The sequence below is a fragment of the Manduca sexta genome, chromosome 20 (genome assembly GCF_014839805.1).
Source record: "Manduca sexta isolate Smith_Timp_Sample1 chromosome 20, JHU_Msex_v1.0, whole genome shotgun sequence".
Taxonomy (NCBI): Eukaryota; Metazoa; Arthropoda; class Insecta; order Lepidoptera; family Sphingidae; genus Manduca; species Manduca sexta.
In genome coordinates, this window is record NC_051134.1 from 7514612 (window position 1) to 7533209 (window position 18598).

The window sequence follows — 18598 nt, forward strand, 5'->3', positions numbered from 1 at the left end:
CTATTATCTGGTATCTTGTGAGCCCTGATCAAAGACAATGTTCATTAAACCGAATATACCATAAGAATCAGGCAATAAATCCACTGGGAGTGCGCCGCGGCGTGTCGACGAGCGGCGCATTTAATAGATTAATGTGTGATTACGGACGGAAGGCGGAAGGTTGGAGGGCGGAGAGCGGCGGAGTTCATTACCGCTCACTATCGGAGATATCGCACGCCTTATCCCATGAGCGGTGAATAACACCGGACTGCTAGCGAGTTACGAGACGCGCTCTCAACTACTTGCAGAAAAGCCTTATCTCGACACACTTTAGGCACAGCTACTAGTCAATAACAGTTAAATACGTTACCACATAAGCTCATACATATAATCCTCATGTAATACGCGCGTATACTCATAATATGAAATTGACAAACCCGTGTTGCTGTACCGTGACTAGAGGCGTGTGCTACAAGTGAGCCACGCCTGCCAGCCCACGCACGGCGACGAGACGCACTGCCGCCTGCGATACCAAGTAATGCGATTACAGCGACCGTTCGCCGCGAGCTTCTTAAACAAATTAATATTTGTAGCGCGTGCGGCGTGTCACTCCAAGATAACAACCTTACTTCTTCTCATAATAATATCATTTACGATCACAGAAGATCCTTTTTTACGTCATAAATTCTAAATTAGGCATTATAAATTGTGCTAAACTATAATTAACTGTCGTTCATCATAATTGTAAGAGCCAGCACGTACAAATTGGATTGGATTGGTACAATTGATCAGCATTTTACGTTTGAATTGTAAGTCATCATAATATCAAAGTATTTCAATATATAAATTTTCTATCAAAATAGGACTTTTCTTATTCTAATAAACAATATAATTTTATTATAAAGATACTGTACGCACTTGACAATAATATTATCCTATTTACAGTCACCTATAAATAATTCTTTGATTCGAAATTAACCTAAAATAGATTGGAGATTGGTTCTCCGGATGACTCGCAGCCATTGTGTGTACGCCCCCGACCTTCAACAACACTGCCAGCGCTGTATCTGTGGGTGACCCCGACGTGTCCGAAGCCGCGCCGCAGTCACTGATAACGCGCAAGCAGTGCGGCGGCACAGAGACCGCTCATTTCCTGAGACCCTCATCACCGTGTCCGGGCCCGCACGCCGACACATACTTCCTCGAAAATTATTAGTTTTATGAAAGGAATAGATCATGGTCCATTAACTCGAGAAAAACCACCGGTCACATTCATACTTACTTTATTACTGGTTAACGATCGGTTTGTCATTTCGAGGCCCAACTAAAGGGTAGATATCAAGTTTTTACAATTTTGCGCGTACACATCAGTTGATACCCCATGTGTTACGTCATATTTGTGTTAAATACACACAACACTTACGTGCGTGCGTGTTTGTGTATGTACTTGTTGAATCATTGAGACTACCTGTATGAAATTTCGGTTTGATTGATGAAACATTTCACAACATTGATGAAACAAGGCAACAAAAACTAGAATCATATAGTTTTAAGGCCTTCATGATTTTGTTACTTTCTCTCGACTATGTCGCCCGGTAAGGAACAAACCAAACACCGTCGCTGACTGTTCCGCTAGTTGTGAGGGCGCGCGCGTGTTCCATTGTGATGGCCTCACAACTTCCACACAAATCACTCACAACAGTGCGCACAATAGTGCCCTCCGGCGGCTGTCCTCGCTAAGTGTTTATTGGTCCTGATAGCAAAGAAATACGCTAGATTACATGACCTGAAACATGTACTGTTGGATCTGTTTAAAGAATTTTCTTCGCTTTAAGATTCTCTAGCAGCTAACCAAACTAAGATCAAACGCAACACACATATTGATTGCGACATATCGCATACTTTCCGGTTCGTTGTTATTGTCGTTATGTAATTATTTCCTAACCAGAACTCACTAATATTATAAATGGTAAAAATGTTTAAGCGTAAAGTGTAAGCGGCGATAGACTATTTGGGTGTGGAACGGACTGCCGAGACACACAACTCTGACTTTTCTAAAATGATGTGTGTATTCTTTGTACATTATCGGTAGCTTTAACGGTGAAGAAAAACATCGTGGAGAAACCTGCATACCTGAGAAATTCTCTACAGGAATTTGGAGGGAGTGTGAAGTCTACAAAGCCGCACTAAGCCAGCGTGATGAACTAAGGTCTAATCCCTGTCGGTAGTAGAGGAGAGGAGTTGGGCACGGGCCTAGCAGTGGGCCAGTGTGTAATACAGGGCTTTAATTATCACTATTATTCTTATAAAATATTTGGATGTTTATTAAAAGATAGCTAACTTAAATTTAGCACAGCAATAGACCATCTCCAGAATTCACATAATTTAGGCTACTTTTATATCACTTATTTGTTCCAGTAAGAAAATAATATTTTAAAAAATTTGATTTTTAATAGATTGGCATATATTTTTGTTGGTATTGCGGTACATGTGGCACTATGGATTACTATAGTGACTCAGTTCGCCTAGCATAATGAGGCTTGCGAAATATTTACCCTGGAAAATGCACAATAAGACTTTTATGCCGGGAAAGAACTTACGCGGACGAACACCTAGTATCCAATAACAGCGACGGCCAGCAGTAATCGTGCAGTAATCGTTTACTAAAACTATCATCGACAGTTAAATAAATCGGACGACTGACCTCACAATGGTCAACAACATTGCAATGCGCACCGTTGGAGCGTTCGAACTAGACACCGCGGCAGTGAAGGTAATGAGACACGCGGCGCCTTTGCGCGTCGACACTTCACGCCGGACAAATTAGCCGCCGCGCCGGAGAGCGCCACGAGACAAGTTAATCGCCGCACGACCTCCATAACACGCGGGCTTTATACAGGGAACACAATTACTGGAGATATGACGACGGCACTGCTCCTTCAGCGTCATACATTAATTGTTTGTATAATAAATTATGATAAAAACTTGGCGCACATTAAAATAAGGCAATAGAATATGCTTACAGTCTCCCTTTATCGTAAAGGATTGCAGTAATGGGATTATCTACAAGACGTTCCGCATTTTTAGTCGTTTTGAGACAATTTCGGAATAATAATTAGATTCATTAACATTATTCCGAACTAAAATCACGTCCCACCAGTCCAGTATTGTACGCTACACATCTGTGTGTCGTGAGTATTGAGTCGGAGGTTTTAAGTTAATAATTTGAATATTTCGATAATACCTTGATGCGTAAACCAGGTTACATGCCATTAATGTCCACAGCATATCGATTCTCAAAGACACAGTCATACGTGTATACCTAGTCTTGCCATAAATATTGTAATAAAGAAAAAAGAAAATTGTTAACTGCAAATAACATTTATTACTTTTACAGTGTGTCAGTTTAATACATAAATATAAAACAATTAAAAATATAAAAAGCTTATTCGAAGTGGTCTCCATTGGCTGCAATACAGTCCTTTAAACGATGAGGCCAGTTATCAATAGAAGCACGCACTCTTTCCATGGGAAAATTCTTCACTGCCAATCGTATAGATTGTTTTAGGGACTCCAAATTATCATGGCGTTTAGAGCAAGCTGTACTCTCTAAAACTGACCACAAATCATAATCCAGCGGATTAAGATCGGGACTAGACGACGGCCAGTCTTCAGCTCTGATGAAGTCCGAAACGTTCGATTCCAACCAAGACTGCGTGGACCGAGCTTTATGACCCGGCGCCGAGTCTTGCTGGAAGGACCATACTTGGTTATTGAACATGGTGATGTTAAGGGGCTTAACTACCTTCTCAAGAATGGTATCTTGATACACTTGTGCCGATGTTTTGATACCTTTTTCACAAAAATATGGCTCAGTCACTCCTTCATAGCTAACACCCCACCAAACCATCACTGAAGTCGGATAATGTCCACGTTGCACTCTGTCGACTAATTGGGAAGCTTCCTTAGAGCTTTGAGCATAAATACGGTCATTTTGTTTGTTAAAATGTTGCTCAATTGTAAAAATTTTCTCATCCGTAAACAAAATTTTTCTGTGACCTCCCTTTGCGTACCGCTTCAGTAGTTGTTTCGATTTTACCACCCTATTCTTCTTTAAATTATCAGTTAAGAAATGGCCAGTGCGTCTCTTATAGGCTGCAAGTCCTAAGTCATCTTTTAAAATACGCGACATGGTTCTAGGTGCTATCTTCATTTCCCGAGATAAAATCTTTTGCTTTCGGACAGGATTTCTTCGAATTCTTTCCCTTACTGCTTTGACCACCTTTTTCGTACGAACACTACGTGGACGGCCAGATCTTTTTCTGTCACAAACAGAGGAGGTCTCATTGTACCTATTAATAGCCCGGTACACAAACATTTTACTAATACCAAGTGTATGGAGAGTTTTAAAAATTGCATTTGGCTCCATACCTACTTTGTGTAATGCTATCACAGCGATTCGGTTCTCTTTATCACCCCACACCATTTTAATATCGCAAAATATTTTACAATGTATTGGCGCCAAAATGAGAAAACACAATGAACAATCGTATAAAAATGACAGATTCGAAATTCAAATGTAATATTTTTTTATAATTAAGTGTAACAGTATTTATGGCCAGACTAAGTATTTAGCGGAGAAGAGTTGAATACTCACCCTGGCGGGCCTGGTAACGGGCGGTTGCGGGCGCTCGCGCAGTGCGGCAGGCAGCGCAGCTCGCGCGCGCCCGGAGGCGCCCGGCGCGCCAGGCGTGCGACTGCGCCGCGGCGCCGCCACTGCACAGACCATACGTTCCTTATAGTGGGTTCATATATGTATGAATTGTTATACTATCCTTTTTGATGTGAAATATACATTGCGGCGGGTCAGACCGGCTTTAGCCGTGGCGATGAACACTATTATTTTCTTTAATAAATGCGCGCTTTGTAGAACTGGCTTCATGTAAGTCGTATACCTATTTACGTACGGTGTGTACGGTATCGTTCTAAAAAAATAATTACCACGCATATAGAATAAAATCTGAATTTTTGATCCCATACTAGGTATACTTCTAATAATATAGTCGGAAAATCTGTCGCATTAAATTTATAAATTATATTTTTATTTGTTAATATGTAGTGCGAAACAATACAAACTGCTAATTGTGATGTGGTCCAATCATACATTTATCTGGGAGCCTTGATTTCGAACAATGGCGGATGTATAGACGAAGTGAAGAGGCGTATGGCGATTTCTAGATCTGCAATGGACAAGTTAAAGAAGATTTGGAAGAATCGCAACATTTATAAAGCCACAAAAATCCGGCTAGTACGGGCACTTGTATTCCCCATATTTTTGTACGCTACAGAAACATGGACCTTGCGAGAAGTAGAGAAGAAGAAGATAGACGCCTTAGAGATGTGGTGCTGGAGGAGACTGCTCGGAGTATCTTGGACTGAATTCCGTACCAACGAGTCTATACTTCGAGAACTCGGCATTAAGCAGCGTTTATCATCTTTGGTACAGTCTCGCATTCTCACATTTTTTGGTCACGTATGCCGCCGAGGCGAAGTAGCTATAGAGCGACTTGTGGTTCAGGGAAAGGTTGAGGGTACCAGGCCACGTGGAAGATCGTCAATGAAGTGGACGGATCAAATAAAAGCGGCGATTAATGGCTCATCACTACACGAATGCACGAGGAAGGCGGCCTACAGAGAGGAGTGGCGACGTGTTGTGAAGCTTGCCACCATCACTTGAGGTGATGACCACGACCGCTCTGTCAAGAGTGACAGCGACGAAGAAGAAGAAGAAGTGCTAAACAATTCCACACCAATTATAATTATCAAATATAGCTTTTGCCCGCGGCTCCGCCCGCGTTATAAAGTTTTTCAGGCTAAAGTTTTCCGTTATAAAAGTAGTAGTTTCCCGGGAGCCTCTCAAACTGTCTCCATACCAAATTTCATCTTAATACGTTGGGTAGTTTTTGAGTTTAACACGTTCAGGCAGACAGATGCAGCGGGGGACTTTGTTTTATAATATATTTTTTAGAACTTTTTAAGAGGAATAATCCCGTCATACATCATTGTTGCATAACTTTAATCGTTTACGCAGCGCACGCAACGGAAGCTCTCAAAACTAATAATTTTTTCCCGTTTTTTCAACATGTTTCATTACTGCTCCGCTCCGATTGGTCATAGCGTGATGATATATAGCCTATAGCACTCCAGGAACAAAGGGCTATCCAACACAAAAAGATTTTTTCAGTTCAAACACGGTAGTTCCTGAGATTAGCCATTACTGCTCCGCTCCTATTAGTCATAGCGTGATGATATATAGCCTATAGCACTCCAGGAACAAAGTGCTATCCAACACAAAAATATTTTTTTCAGTTCGATCTGATAGTTCCTGAGATTAACCATTACTGCTCCGCTCCGATTGGTCATACGTGATGATATATAGCCTATAGCACTCCACGAACAAAGAACTATCCAACACAAAAATATTTTTTCTGTTTGAACCGGTAGTTCCTGAGATTAGCCATTACTGCTCCGCTCCTATTAGTCATAGCGTGATGATATATAGCCTATAGCACTACACTAATAAAGAGCTATCCAACACAAAAAGAATTTTTCAGTTCGAACCGGTAGTTCCTGAGATTAGTCATTACTGCTCCGCTCCTATTGGTCATAGCGTGATGATATATAGCCTATACAACTACACTAATAAAGAGCTATCCAACACAAAAAGAATTTTTCAGTTCGAACCGGTAGTTCCTGAGATTAGTCATTACTGCTCCGCTCCTATTGGTCATAGCGTGATGATATATAGCCTATAGCACTCCACGAACAAAGGGCTATCCAACGCAAAAAAAATTTTTCAGTTCAAACACGGTAGTTCCTGAGATTAGCCATTACTGCTCCGCTCCTATTAGTCATAGCGTGATGATATATAGCCTATAGCACTCCAGGAACAAAGTGCTATCCAACACAAAAATATTTTTTTCAGTTCGATCTGATAGTTCCTGAGATTAGCCATTACTGCTCCGATCCGATTGGTCATAGCGTGATGATATATACCCCATAGTACTCCACGAACAAAGAACTATCCAACACAAAAATATTTTTTCAGTTTGAACCGGTAGTTCCTGAGATTAGTCATTACTGCTCCGCTCCTATTGGTCATAGCGTGATGATATATAGCCTATAGCACTCCACGAACAAAGAACTATCCAACACAAAAATATTTTTTCTGTTATGAACCGGTAGTTCCTGAGATTAGCCATTACTGCTCCGCTCCTATTAGTCATAGCGTGATGATATATAGCCTATAGCACTACACTAATAAAGAGCTATCCAACACAAAAAGAATTTTTCAGTTCGAACCGGTAGTTCCTGAGATTAGTCATTACTGCTCCGCTCCTATTGGTCATAGCGTGATGATATATAGCCTATAGCACTACACTAATAAAGAGCTATCCAACACAAAAAGAATTTTTCAGTTCGAACCGGTAGTTCCTGAGATTAGTCATTACTGCTCCGCTCCTATTGGTCATAGCGTGATGATATATAGCCTATAGCACTCCACGAACAAAGGGCTATCCAACACAAAAAGAATTTTTCAGTTTGGACCGGTAGTTCCTGAGATTAGCCATTACTGCCCCGCTCCTATTGGGTATAGCGTGATGATATATAGCCTATAGCACTCCACGAACAAACGGCTATCCATAGCAAAAAGAATTTTTCAATTTGGACTGGTAGTTCCTGAGATTAGCGCGTTCAAACAAACAAACAAACAAACTCTTCAGCTTTATATAATAGTACTAGCTTTTGCTCGCGGCTCCGCCCGCGTTATAAAGTTTTTCAGGCTAAAGTTTTCCGTTATAAAAATAGTAGTTTCCCGGGAGCCTATGTTCTTCCCAGGGTCTCAAACTGTCTCCATACCAAATTTCATCTTAATACGTTAGGTAGTTTTTGAGTTTAACACGTTAAGGCAGACAGATGCAGCGGGGGACTTTGTTATATTATTTAGAACTTTTTAAGTGAAACAATCCCGTCATACATCATTGTTGCATAACTTTAACCGTTTACGCAGCGCAGGCAACGGAAGCTCTCAAAACTCATAATTTTCCCCGTTTTTGCAACATGTTTCATTACTGCTCCGCTCCTATTGGTTATAGCATGATGATATATAGCCTATAGCACTCCAGGAACAAAGGGCTATCCAACACAAAAAGATTTTTTCAGTTCAAACCGGTAGTTCCTGAGATTAGCCATTACTGCTCCGCTCCTATTGGTCATAGCGAGATGATATATAGCTTATAGCGGTACACAAATAAAGGGCTATCCAACACAAAACGAATTTTTCAGTTGAAACCGGTAGTTCCTGAGATTAGCCATTACTGCTCCGCTCCTATTGGTCATAGCGTGATGATATATAACTTTGAGCACTCCACAAACAAAAGGACTATTCAACACAAAAATATTTTTTCAGTTCGAATCGGTAGTTTCTGAGATTAGCTATTACTGCTCCGCTCCTATTGAATATAGCGTGATGATATATAGCCTAAAGCTCTCCACGAACAAAGGGCTATCCAACGCAAAAAGAATTTTTCAGTTTGGACCGGTAGTTCCTGAGATTAGCCATTACTGCCCCGCTCCTATTGGGTATAGCGTGATGATATATAGCCTATAGCACTCCACGAATAAAGGGCTATCCAACGCAAAAAGAATTTTTCAGTTTGGACCGGTAGTTCCTGAGATTAGCCATTACTGCCCCGCTCCTATTGGGTATAGCGTGATGATATATAGCCTATAGCACTCCACGAACAAAGGGCTATCCAACGCAAAAAGAATTTTTCAGTTTGGACCGGTAGTTCCTGAGATTAGCGCGTTCAAACAAACAAACAAACAAACAAACAAACAAACAAACAAACTCTTCAGCTTTATATAATAGTATAGATAGATAGATGTTATATTGATTGACGAATAGTACATTATATATCGATGGTTATAATATTCAACTCAATGTCTTGAGCGAATGATACGAAGTAACTGAGTCACGGGTATAACAACCATATTGGCGCCCAACACGTGGCCGCGACGGATGAATTTGAATCTAATTTAGAGAAATATTACCACACGAGCATGCGATGGCTCTATAATCTGGTATCTAAGGCTGTTGAACAAGTTGACGGGCAAGAGAGCCTTTAATTAACACAAAACTAAAGCTGAGTAGATAAAGTATACCATACCGTGGCGAGTGTCCGGCGGCGGTGGGTCGGGTGTGCGCGCGCGTCTCTGAGGCGCGGGGGGTGCGGAGGGTGCAGGGGCGACGGGCGGTAGGGCCAGCAACTGCCGGTACAACTCGAGCTCGTGGTAGAACTCGAGCGAGTCGGGCGAGCCGTCGGTGGCGGGCTCGCATGGCGCCGCGTCTTCGCCTACCTCTGCCGTCAACCCGTTGAGCACGAGGCGGCGCGCCGCCATCGCGCCGGCGGCGTGTGCGCCTGCGCCCGCGCATCCGCGCGCCCCCGCCCGCACCGCGCCGACGCCCCTCCGCTCCGCCCCGCAGCACCACCAGACACACACCGCGTCACCACCGCGCACACAACGCACACAACTCACAACACACACTACTATAATATATCGCTGGACACCTAGTTGCTTAACAGTAAAGGGCTTTTGCAAAGGTAACAATTACTTAAGTATACAAATTTATCTGTAAATGAGTTGCCCTCTCAATGCATACTATTTTACAACTTGAAAGTGTTTACGAAATTATAAGATCATTGAAATGTGTGTAAAAAGGTATAAAGTAAGTTTTGGCGCGCTAACTTTAAGTTATAATAATATAATATCATTAATTGTTGTTCCTACCACGGCAACATTTATCGTACAAGCGATTTAAAACTTGTGTAGTTACACAATGAGAGCTAAATGAGAGTTGGCGGGAGATTTCGACGAGATCGCGTTCGCACGTCGCGAGCGCGGCACGCGAAGTGCTGTGGGTAGAGAGCGGGCGGTGCGCCGCGGCGAGCGCGCGCCTCTCACTGCCGCCGAGCGCCGTCCGTCGGCCGCCGCACCAACATCTCTCGCACAGCATCGCCGCCGATTCTTTTCTCACTAATGTACGAGTTGTCACGTGCCGCCCTCTTCAAAAACAAATCAACATTCAACTGCAGACGCGCGTATTCGCCTTATTGGTTTTACTGGAGTATGTAAGCGGGTAGTGAAATCTGGTTTCACAACAGTCGGTCAGTAATTAAGTATACCTAACTAAAACCTGTTTTTTTTTATTTATATCTATATCAAGTTAATGTAAATATAATATTGATATTATATTGTTACATTTTATTATATAAATTTAATATCACTTACAATTATTATGTCAGGGCGCCGTAAGACGATTTCGGGGTTCAAAAAATAAACGCCTCAACTTGACAATGCTACATCAGGGGCGGCGCACGCGGTCCCGGCGATTACGGCGCTGTCGATACACGATACGCATATAAAAAGAGCTCGAGTCATTCCGTTCCATTTTCGTTCCATTTCATTCACGTCATTAACACTAAACACACGCGTTCGGAGTCTAATAAGGAGTTACATGTGCGTTGAAGTGTGTGTATGCTCCCTAAGTTTATTACTTGTTATGAACACTCCTTTATGTAACGTTTAATGCTAGGTAAGTAGTTTTACTTCAATCTGCATTGATTGCATTATTGTATGTTTTTTATATTTTAATTATTATTCAATATACTACATTCATTATGATCGGTTGTCTCATTTAAGAAGTCTCTAGGACCCCCAACATTTCATGGCGACCCTGCCTTAAGAGTCTGCCAAGGGGCAAAATAAAGTTTTGTTGTTGTGTGAAGAATCCAAAATGTGTCGCTCTACAGTCGAGAAAGAAGAGGTTTTCCTAAACCAGAATGCGGCAGGTGGAAACAATGACGCCCTGCTAAAGGACATCGGAGGACACTTGGAGCGAATGAGCATCATTACCATCATCATCCTCGTCGCAATTTCTGTCTTGGTAATATACTTTCTTTTAAAATACTACCGAAGCTGCCATCGCCATTGGATAAATGAAGAAATCGGTCTAAGCGCCATACAACGCATAAGGGCATCCGTGCGAGGACGGGTAATGTCTGACGGAACATCTGCTAACTGACCAGCCAACATTTTAACATCAACTAGTACCTATTTAATTCGGCAATTAATTGTGAATATCAGTGATGAAAATTATATGTTTTAGCATAAAAACTTAAAAGACATAAAACAGTGCACAAAGTCTCAGTGAATATGATACCTAGCAAGTAAACTGCAACGTGTGAAATATTTCTGTGCCGTTTCGCAATAATTATGGTTATTTGATTCTTTTGTTTTTAACATGAAGTAATTGACTAATGTTTTGATAATTTTAAGTGATGTTTAATTTAGATTATGACTGATGTTTTAATAGAGAAATATGAGGCTCTGGTAGATATTAGAAAATACTTAATTAAGAAGGGACAGGCTAGATATAAGGGTACTGTTATTAAGACAAAGTTAGATGAAGCGAACTATATCTTTGAGGAATGTACGAAAATTTTGTTACTGTTAGATAAGGGTAAAGATAAGAAGTTAGTACCCGCGGCATTAGATATTTTTCAGAATATTAAGAATATTTTTGAGGAAATAAATAGTTTGTGTATTTTCCCAAAAAATAAATCTGTAAAAATGGAATTTGATTTAAAAGTGGCTTGTAATTTGCTTCCGGCAATGGACGGTATTGAGGCGACAACCAAACGTTTGATAGACTCGTTGGAGATGTATGCGGATATGTTGGATGAGAAAGGTAAGACCCTACTTGTAACATTTGTTCTTAAAAGTAGATTATCAGAAAATGCGAAATTACGAATTACAGGTAATTATAAGAGCATTGAGGAGTTAATTAAAGATATGAGATGCCATTTACTGACAAAAAAATCGTTTATGGCTATACAGACAAAGCTACTACATTTACAACAAGGTTCGACTTCTATTGAAGAGTATGGTACCGAAATAGAAAGATTGTTTACTGAACTCACTCTATCACAATCGGAAGGTAATTCAGACACAGCTGGGATTTTAAAACCTTTAAATGAAAAGCTTGCCATTAAACAATTTTCAGAAGGACTACGCAGTTCAAAGTTGAGTACAATCATCTCCGCTCGCAACTATAGCAGCCTAAAAGATGCCATCCAAGCTGCGAAAGAAGAAGATACTACATCCCAGTCACTGTCAGGTAACGTCATGCATGTATTTAAACGTGGACAAGGGTTTAATAATAATAATTCAAGGCGGTATCATAATTTCAGTAATAATCGTGGTCAATATAATAACAATTACAGTCGTGGTCAGTATGGTATTTGTGATTATCAGAGAAACAAATTGCGTGCAAATTATAGAGGACATACAGGAAACCGGTACAATAACCGTGTTTCATCGAACTATAATAGGGGTCAACGAGGTAGTAGAGCTCCGAGATATTTTAGGAACAGTAACAAAAATGTATTTTCAGCGGAACAGAAAAATGCCAATCAGCACACCGATACTAGACATGACAAAGAATTAGAAGCTTCTAGTAGCCAGTTTTTTCGATCTTAAGCATTGTATATTATCAAATCTGGGCAATGCAAAATATATAAATTTTAATGTTAATAACATTAAATATTATTGGCTCGTAGATACAGGTGCTACGTTATCAATTATTAAAAGTGAAGCCTTACCAAGTAGTATCATTGTGCAAAGAGATGAAACTTTGATTAATGGAATCGGTGGTCAAAAACGTTCTCAAGGTTCAGTAAATTTAACGTTAAAGCAAAATTGTGCAACGTTTATGCATACATTTCATATATTTGATTCCTTACCATTGAAGGCAGATGGAATAGTAGGTCTAGATTTTTTAAATAAATTTCAAGCTAATATTAATTTACATACTAATACTTTGACATTATATAATCATGGAGAGACATATTATTTTAATTTTATTGATGAGCATAGTAGATTGTGTAATGAGCTGACAATACCCGCCCGTTCTGAGTCGATTCATTATATATACGTAAATAAAAACGAGAAAGATGATGTAATCGTCTGTGGAAGAGAGTTAGCGAAGGATATTTTTCTTGCAAATGCAATAGTAAGAGTGAAAAATAACAGAATCCCTATTAAAATTCTTAACACTAGTGAAAAAGATATAAACATACCGACTTTCGTACCTGAATTACAATGTTTAAATGATTACAATATTTGTCAATTTAATAATAGTATAATCGACGTTTTTAGAATTCAAACACTACTATCTCAGCTTAAATTGGATTATTTAAATGAGGAAGAGAGACAGTCTATTGAAGCGATTTGCGCAAAATATTCTGATGTTTTTTATATTGACGGTGATAAGTTATCAACTACAAACATCTATGAGCAGTCTATTACTGTTAAACCAAACTTTACACCAGTATATGTTAAACAATATAGATTACCACAGTCATTAAAACCAGAGATAGCTAAACAGGTTAATAAAATGATAGATGATGACATTATAGAAGAATCAAACAGTGAATGGTCAAGTCCAATTTTATTAGTGCCAAAAAAGAGTAAAGAAGGAACTGAAAAGAAATGGCGATTAGTGGTAGATTATAGAAAGGTGAATGAGACAATTTGTGACGATAAATTTCCTTTGCCAAATATAAATGAAATTTTAGACTCTCTGTCTGGGGCTGTGTATTTCACTCACCTTGACCTTCATCAAGGTTATTATCAAGTACAATTAGAACCTAACAGTCGTAAATTAACAGCGTTTACCACTGGAACAGGTCAATTTCAAATGAAACGTTTACCTATGGGGCTCAAGATAAGTCCAAGTGCATTTAGCCGCATGATGTCAGTAGCAATGTCTGGTTTGACTTATGAAAAATGCTTAATATATCAAGATGATCTCATTGTTTTCGGTAGAAATCTGCATATGCATAATCATAATTTAATAAGTATAATGGAGAGGTTAAGGAAAGTAAATTTAAAATTAAACCCGCTAAAATGCGAATTTTTAAAGAAAGAAATTCTTTATCTGGGTCACGTTGTTTCAGAAAAGGGTGTTTTACCCGATCCAGAAAAAACAAATGTATTAATAAATTACCCTACGCCAAAAAACGCCGAAGAAGTTAAGCGATTTGTAGCTTTTTGCAACTATTACCGGAAATTCATAAAATCATTTTCAGAAATAGCTATACCATTAAATAAATTATGTAGGAAAAATGAACCATTTATTTGGACTGACGAATGCCAACATGCCTTTGAATATCTTAAGAGTGTCTTAATTTCTTCACCAATATTACAATATCCCGATTTTTCGAGTAATAATGAATTTATAGTACAGACAGATGCTTCAGTTACAGCGATAGGCGCTGTGCTGTGCAATAAAGACTTAAGACCTATAGCGTATGCAAGTAGGCCTTTAAACAAAGCAGAGAAGAATTATCCTACTATACAAAAAGAGCTTTTGGCAATAGTTTGGTCTGTAAAATATTTTAGACCATATCTATATGGAAGAGAATTCACAATAATGACAGATCACAAACCTTTAGTTTATCTTTTTGGTATGAAAGATCCTTCAAGTAGGCTTCTTAAATTTCGGTTAATATTAGAAGAATTTAATTTCAAAATTGTTTATGTACGAGGAAAAGAAAATGTTGTTGCAGATGCTTTGTCTAGAATATGTATAACATCAGAAGAATTAAAAGATATGCAAGCACAAGTTGTAGCTATTATGACTAGGGCGCAAAAACGGAAAATAGATGAGTTGAATAAAAATAAGGATGATAATGAGAAAACGGAGTTTAGTAAATCCCCTGACTATTGGTCTGGCCAACCAAGAGTTGTGGATATGTTAAGAAAACCGTTTGGCTCAGTAGAAATGAGATTTAGTAAAGGTAGTGAACTAAAAGGATTGAGAGATAATGACATGATAACTGACGTATTTGAATGTTTTGAATTTTCAACGGAAAGAAAGATAATTTACATCAATCTTGATTTCAAGGCACATTTTACGCGAGCCGAATTTGTGCAGAAATTAAGTTTATTTTGTGATAAGTTACGAATTGATGAAGTGTGTATGATTAAAACTGATAATAATATAGATTTTATTAAAAGCGTTTGTGATGAAATATCGAATTTAGAAAAATGGTCCGGACCACGCATTTGTATTCTAAGAGGAGTAAAAAGGATTAGTGATGACAAAGAAAAACGTATTATTATGAATGATTTTCACATACTACCAACTAGCGGACACGCTGGGGTGCGTAGAATGGTAAATACCATTAAAAAGAGATATTATTGGCCAAGTATAGAAAAAGACGTCCAAGGATTTGTAAAAAAGTGTACGAAGTGTCAAAAATCAAAGCACTTTCGTTATATAAAAGAACCGATGGAAATAACTACAACGGCTTCCTCGGCTTTTCAAAAAATTTATTTAGATGTAGTGGGACCTTTATGTAGAGACATCGATGGTAATTGTTATACCTAGTCTTGCCATAAATATTGTAATAAAGAAAAAAGAAAATTGTTAACTGCAAATAACATTTATTACTTTTACAGTGTGTCAGTTTAATACATAAATATAAAACAATTAAAAATATAAAAAGCTTATTCGAAGTGGTCTCCATTGGCTGCAATACAGTCCTTTAAACGATGAGGCCAGTTATCAATAGAAGCACGCACTCTTTCCATGGGAAAATTCTTCACTGCCAATCGTATAGATTGTTTTAGGGACTCAAATTATCATGGCGTTTAGAGCAAGCTGTACTCTCTAAAACTGACCACAAATCATAATCCAGCGGATTAAGATCGGGACTAGACGACGGCCAGTCTTCAGCTCTGATGAAGTCCGAAACGTTCGATTCCAACCAAGACTGCGTGGACCGAGCTTTATGACCCGGCGCCGAGTCTTGCTGGAAGGACCATACTTGGTTATTGAACATGGTGATGTTAAGGGGCTTAACTACCTTCTCAAGAATGGTATCTTGATACACTTGTGCCGATGTTTTGATACCTTTTTCACAAAAATATGGCTCAGTCACTCCTTCATAGTTAACACCCCACCAAACCATCACTGAAGTCGGATAATGTCCACGTTGCACTCTGTCGACTAATTGGGAAGCTTCCTTAGAGCTTTGAGCATAAATACGGTCATTTTGTTTGTTAAAATGTTGCTCAATTGTAAAAATTTTCTCATCCGTAAACAAAATTTTTCTGTGACCTCCCTTTGCGTACCGCTTCAGTAGTTGTTTCGATTTTACCACCCTATTCTTCTTTAAATTATCAGTTAAGAAATGGCCAGTGCGTCTCTTATAGGCTGCAAGTCCTAAGTCATCTTTTAAAATACGCGACATGGTTCTAGGTGCTATCTTCATTTCCCGAGATAAAATCTTTTGCTTTCGGACAGGATTTCTTCGAATTCTTTCCCTTACTGCTTTGACCACCTTTTTCGTACGAACACTACGTGGACGGCCAGATCTTTTTCTGTCACAAACAGAGGAGGTCTCATTGTACCTATTAATAGCCCGGTACACAAACATTTTACTAATACCAAGTGTATGGAGAGTTTTAAAAATTGCATTTGGCTCCATACCTACTTTGTGTAATGCTATCACAGCGATTCGGTTCTCTTTATCACCCCACACCATTTTAATATCGCAAAATATTTTACAATGTATTGGCGCCAAAATGAGAAAACACAATGAACAATCGTATAAAAATGACAGATTCGAAATTCAAATGTAATATTTTTTTATAATTAAGTGTAACAGTATTTATGGCCAGACTAAGTATATTGACTATTCAGTGCGAACTGTCTAAATTTGTACTAGCTATTCCCCTTAAAAATAAAGAGACCATGTCCATAGCTGATGCGTTCGTAAGACATTTTATTTTAATATTTGGCATTCCTGAAACCATAGCTACAGATCGAGGAACAGAATTTATCTCCGCAACCATGGAACAGGTTTGTAAGCTTCTTAATATAAAAAAAATATCTTCAACAGCCTACCATCACCAATCGATAGGAGCTCTTGAAAATGCGCACAAAACTCTGAGTGCATTTTTAAGGATTCAGTGCGAAAAAAATATAGACACATGGAACTATTGGCTACCGTATTGGTGTTTTAGTTTCAACAATACGGTCCATTCGGAAACAAATTATACGCCATTTGAACTAGTTTTTGGGAAACTCTGTCGAGTACCTAGTACAATTTCTGAGCCTGTAGAACCCTTATACAATAATGATAATTATTCATTACAGTTAAAATATCGCTTACAAGCAGCCCATGCCGATGCAAAGAACAATTTACTTAATAAAAAATATAAAAGAAAAGAATTGTACGATAGGACAATGAATCCGATTAAATATCAAACAGATGATTTAGTTTTGGTAAAAAATGAGACAGGTAGCAAACTAGATGTAATTTATGAGGGTCCCTACATAGTTATAGAAGATTTAGGTTGTAATCTTAGGATAAATAAAAATAATAAAATAGAATTAATTCATAAGAATAGAACTAGGCCGTACTACCAATAAATTTATGTCTTGTATGGACATCATTTAAGTTTTATTGATTATATATAATTAAGTAAGACAGATATAAGTTGAGTATATAAGTTAAACAGACATTGCAATGTTCTAATATATATATTTTTCTATAGTGAATATGTAATAAGTATGTAATAGAGGTAGTTTAAAGGAAAAAAAAAAAAAAAAATTACACCATTCATTTTTTTTTTTTCCTTGCCTTGGGAGGTGAAGTGTGTGTATGCTCCCTAAGTTTATTACTTGTTATGAACACTCCTTTATGTAACGTTTAATGCTAAGTAAGTAGTTTTACTTCAATCTGCATTGATTGCATTATTGTATGTTTTTTATATTTTAATTATTATTCAATATACTACATTCATTATGATCGGTTGTCTCATTTAAGAAGTCTCTAGGACCCCCAACATTTCAGCGTAAAACCGACATTGCGTCAAATTCAAGCGAATTTCTGTATTTTTCAACAGCCAGTGCAACAGCTACGGCGGCGGCGCGTAACTAGTTCGGCGCGGTGCGCCCGTGATTGACGAGGTAGGCGTGAGGGAGAACGGTGCGGATAAGGAACTAAGGAATAGAGATTATGCTGCCAACCAATAATTGCGTTTCAATATTGCTAAAAATGTGAAGTCACTATGGCGGAACTCAGCCCCGGATCTTTAATTTTTTGGAGACGAGGCAAAATCTGGAAAATGCATTGCAAAAAATTTTTTTGCTGTGCCTTTATTTTCTGCCGTTTCTGTGTTCCTTAGCTCTCTGTATAATTTAAAATATCTTATCTAAGTTCATTTTTTTATCTATGCTGTACGCTCCTGCTCCTGTAGTTGTGAGAGCTTGGTTTTACACTTATGTCAAATGTGCTATCCTATTTAAATTGCTCTTTGTCGTTGGCGTTTTTTTAATGCACTTTGGGTTGAAAGTTATTTTAATAAACTTATGTTAATATTATATAGTTAATACCTTTGTTTAATGTTAATTGTTTATTTATGAGTTCCTATTGGGTTTAAGTTGTTATAAAATTTTAATTTTATTCCTCCTAAGTATTAA

The 18598-nt window shown here is 38.5% G+C and overlaps 1 protein-coding gene across 1 annotated transcript; it reads left to right on the forward strand.

The window, feature by feature from the left end:
• The first annotated feature begins 10644 nt into the window (after positions 1-10644).
• On the forward strand, positions 10645-18355 carry LOC119189971. The gene is made up of 2 exons (XM_037440843.1): positions 10645-12220; positions 18022-18355. Exons 1-2 carry the CDS (start codon positions 11398-11400, stop codon positions 18054-18056), a joined length of 858 nt encoding a protein of 285 aa, XP_037296740.1. The 5' UTR covers positions 10645-11397; the 3' UTR covers positions 18057-18355.
• Positions 18356-18598: the final 243 nt, after the last annotated feature.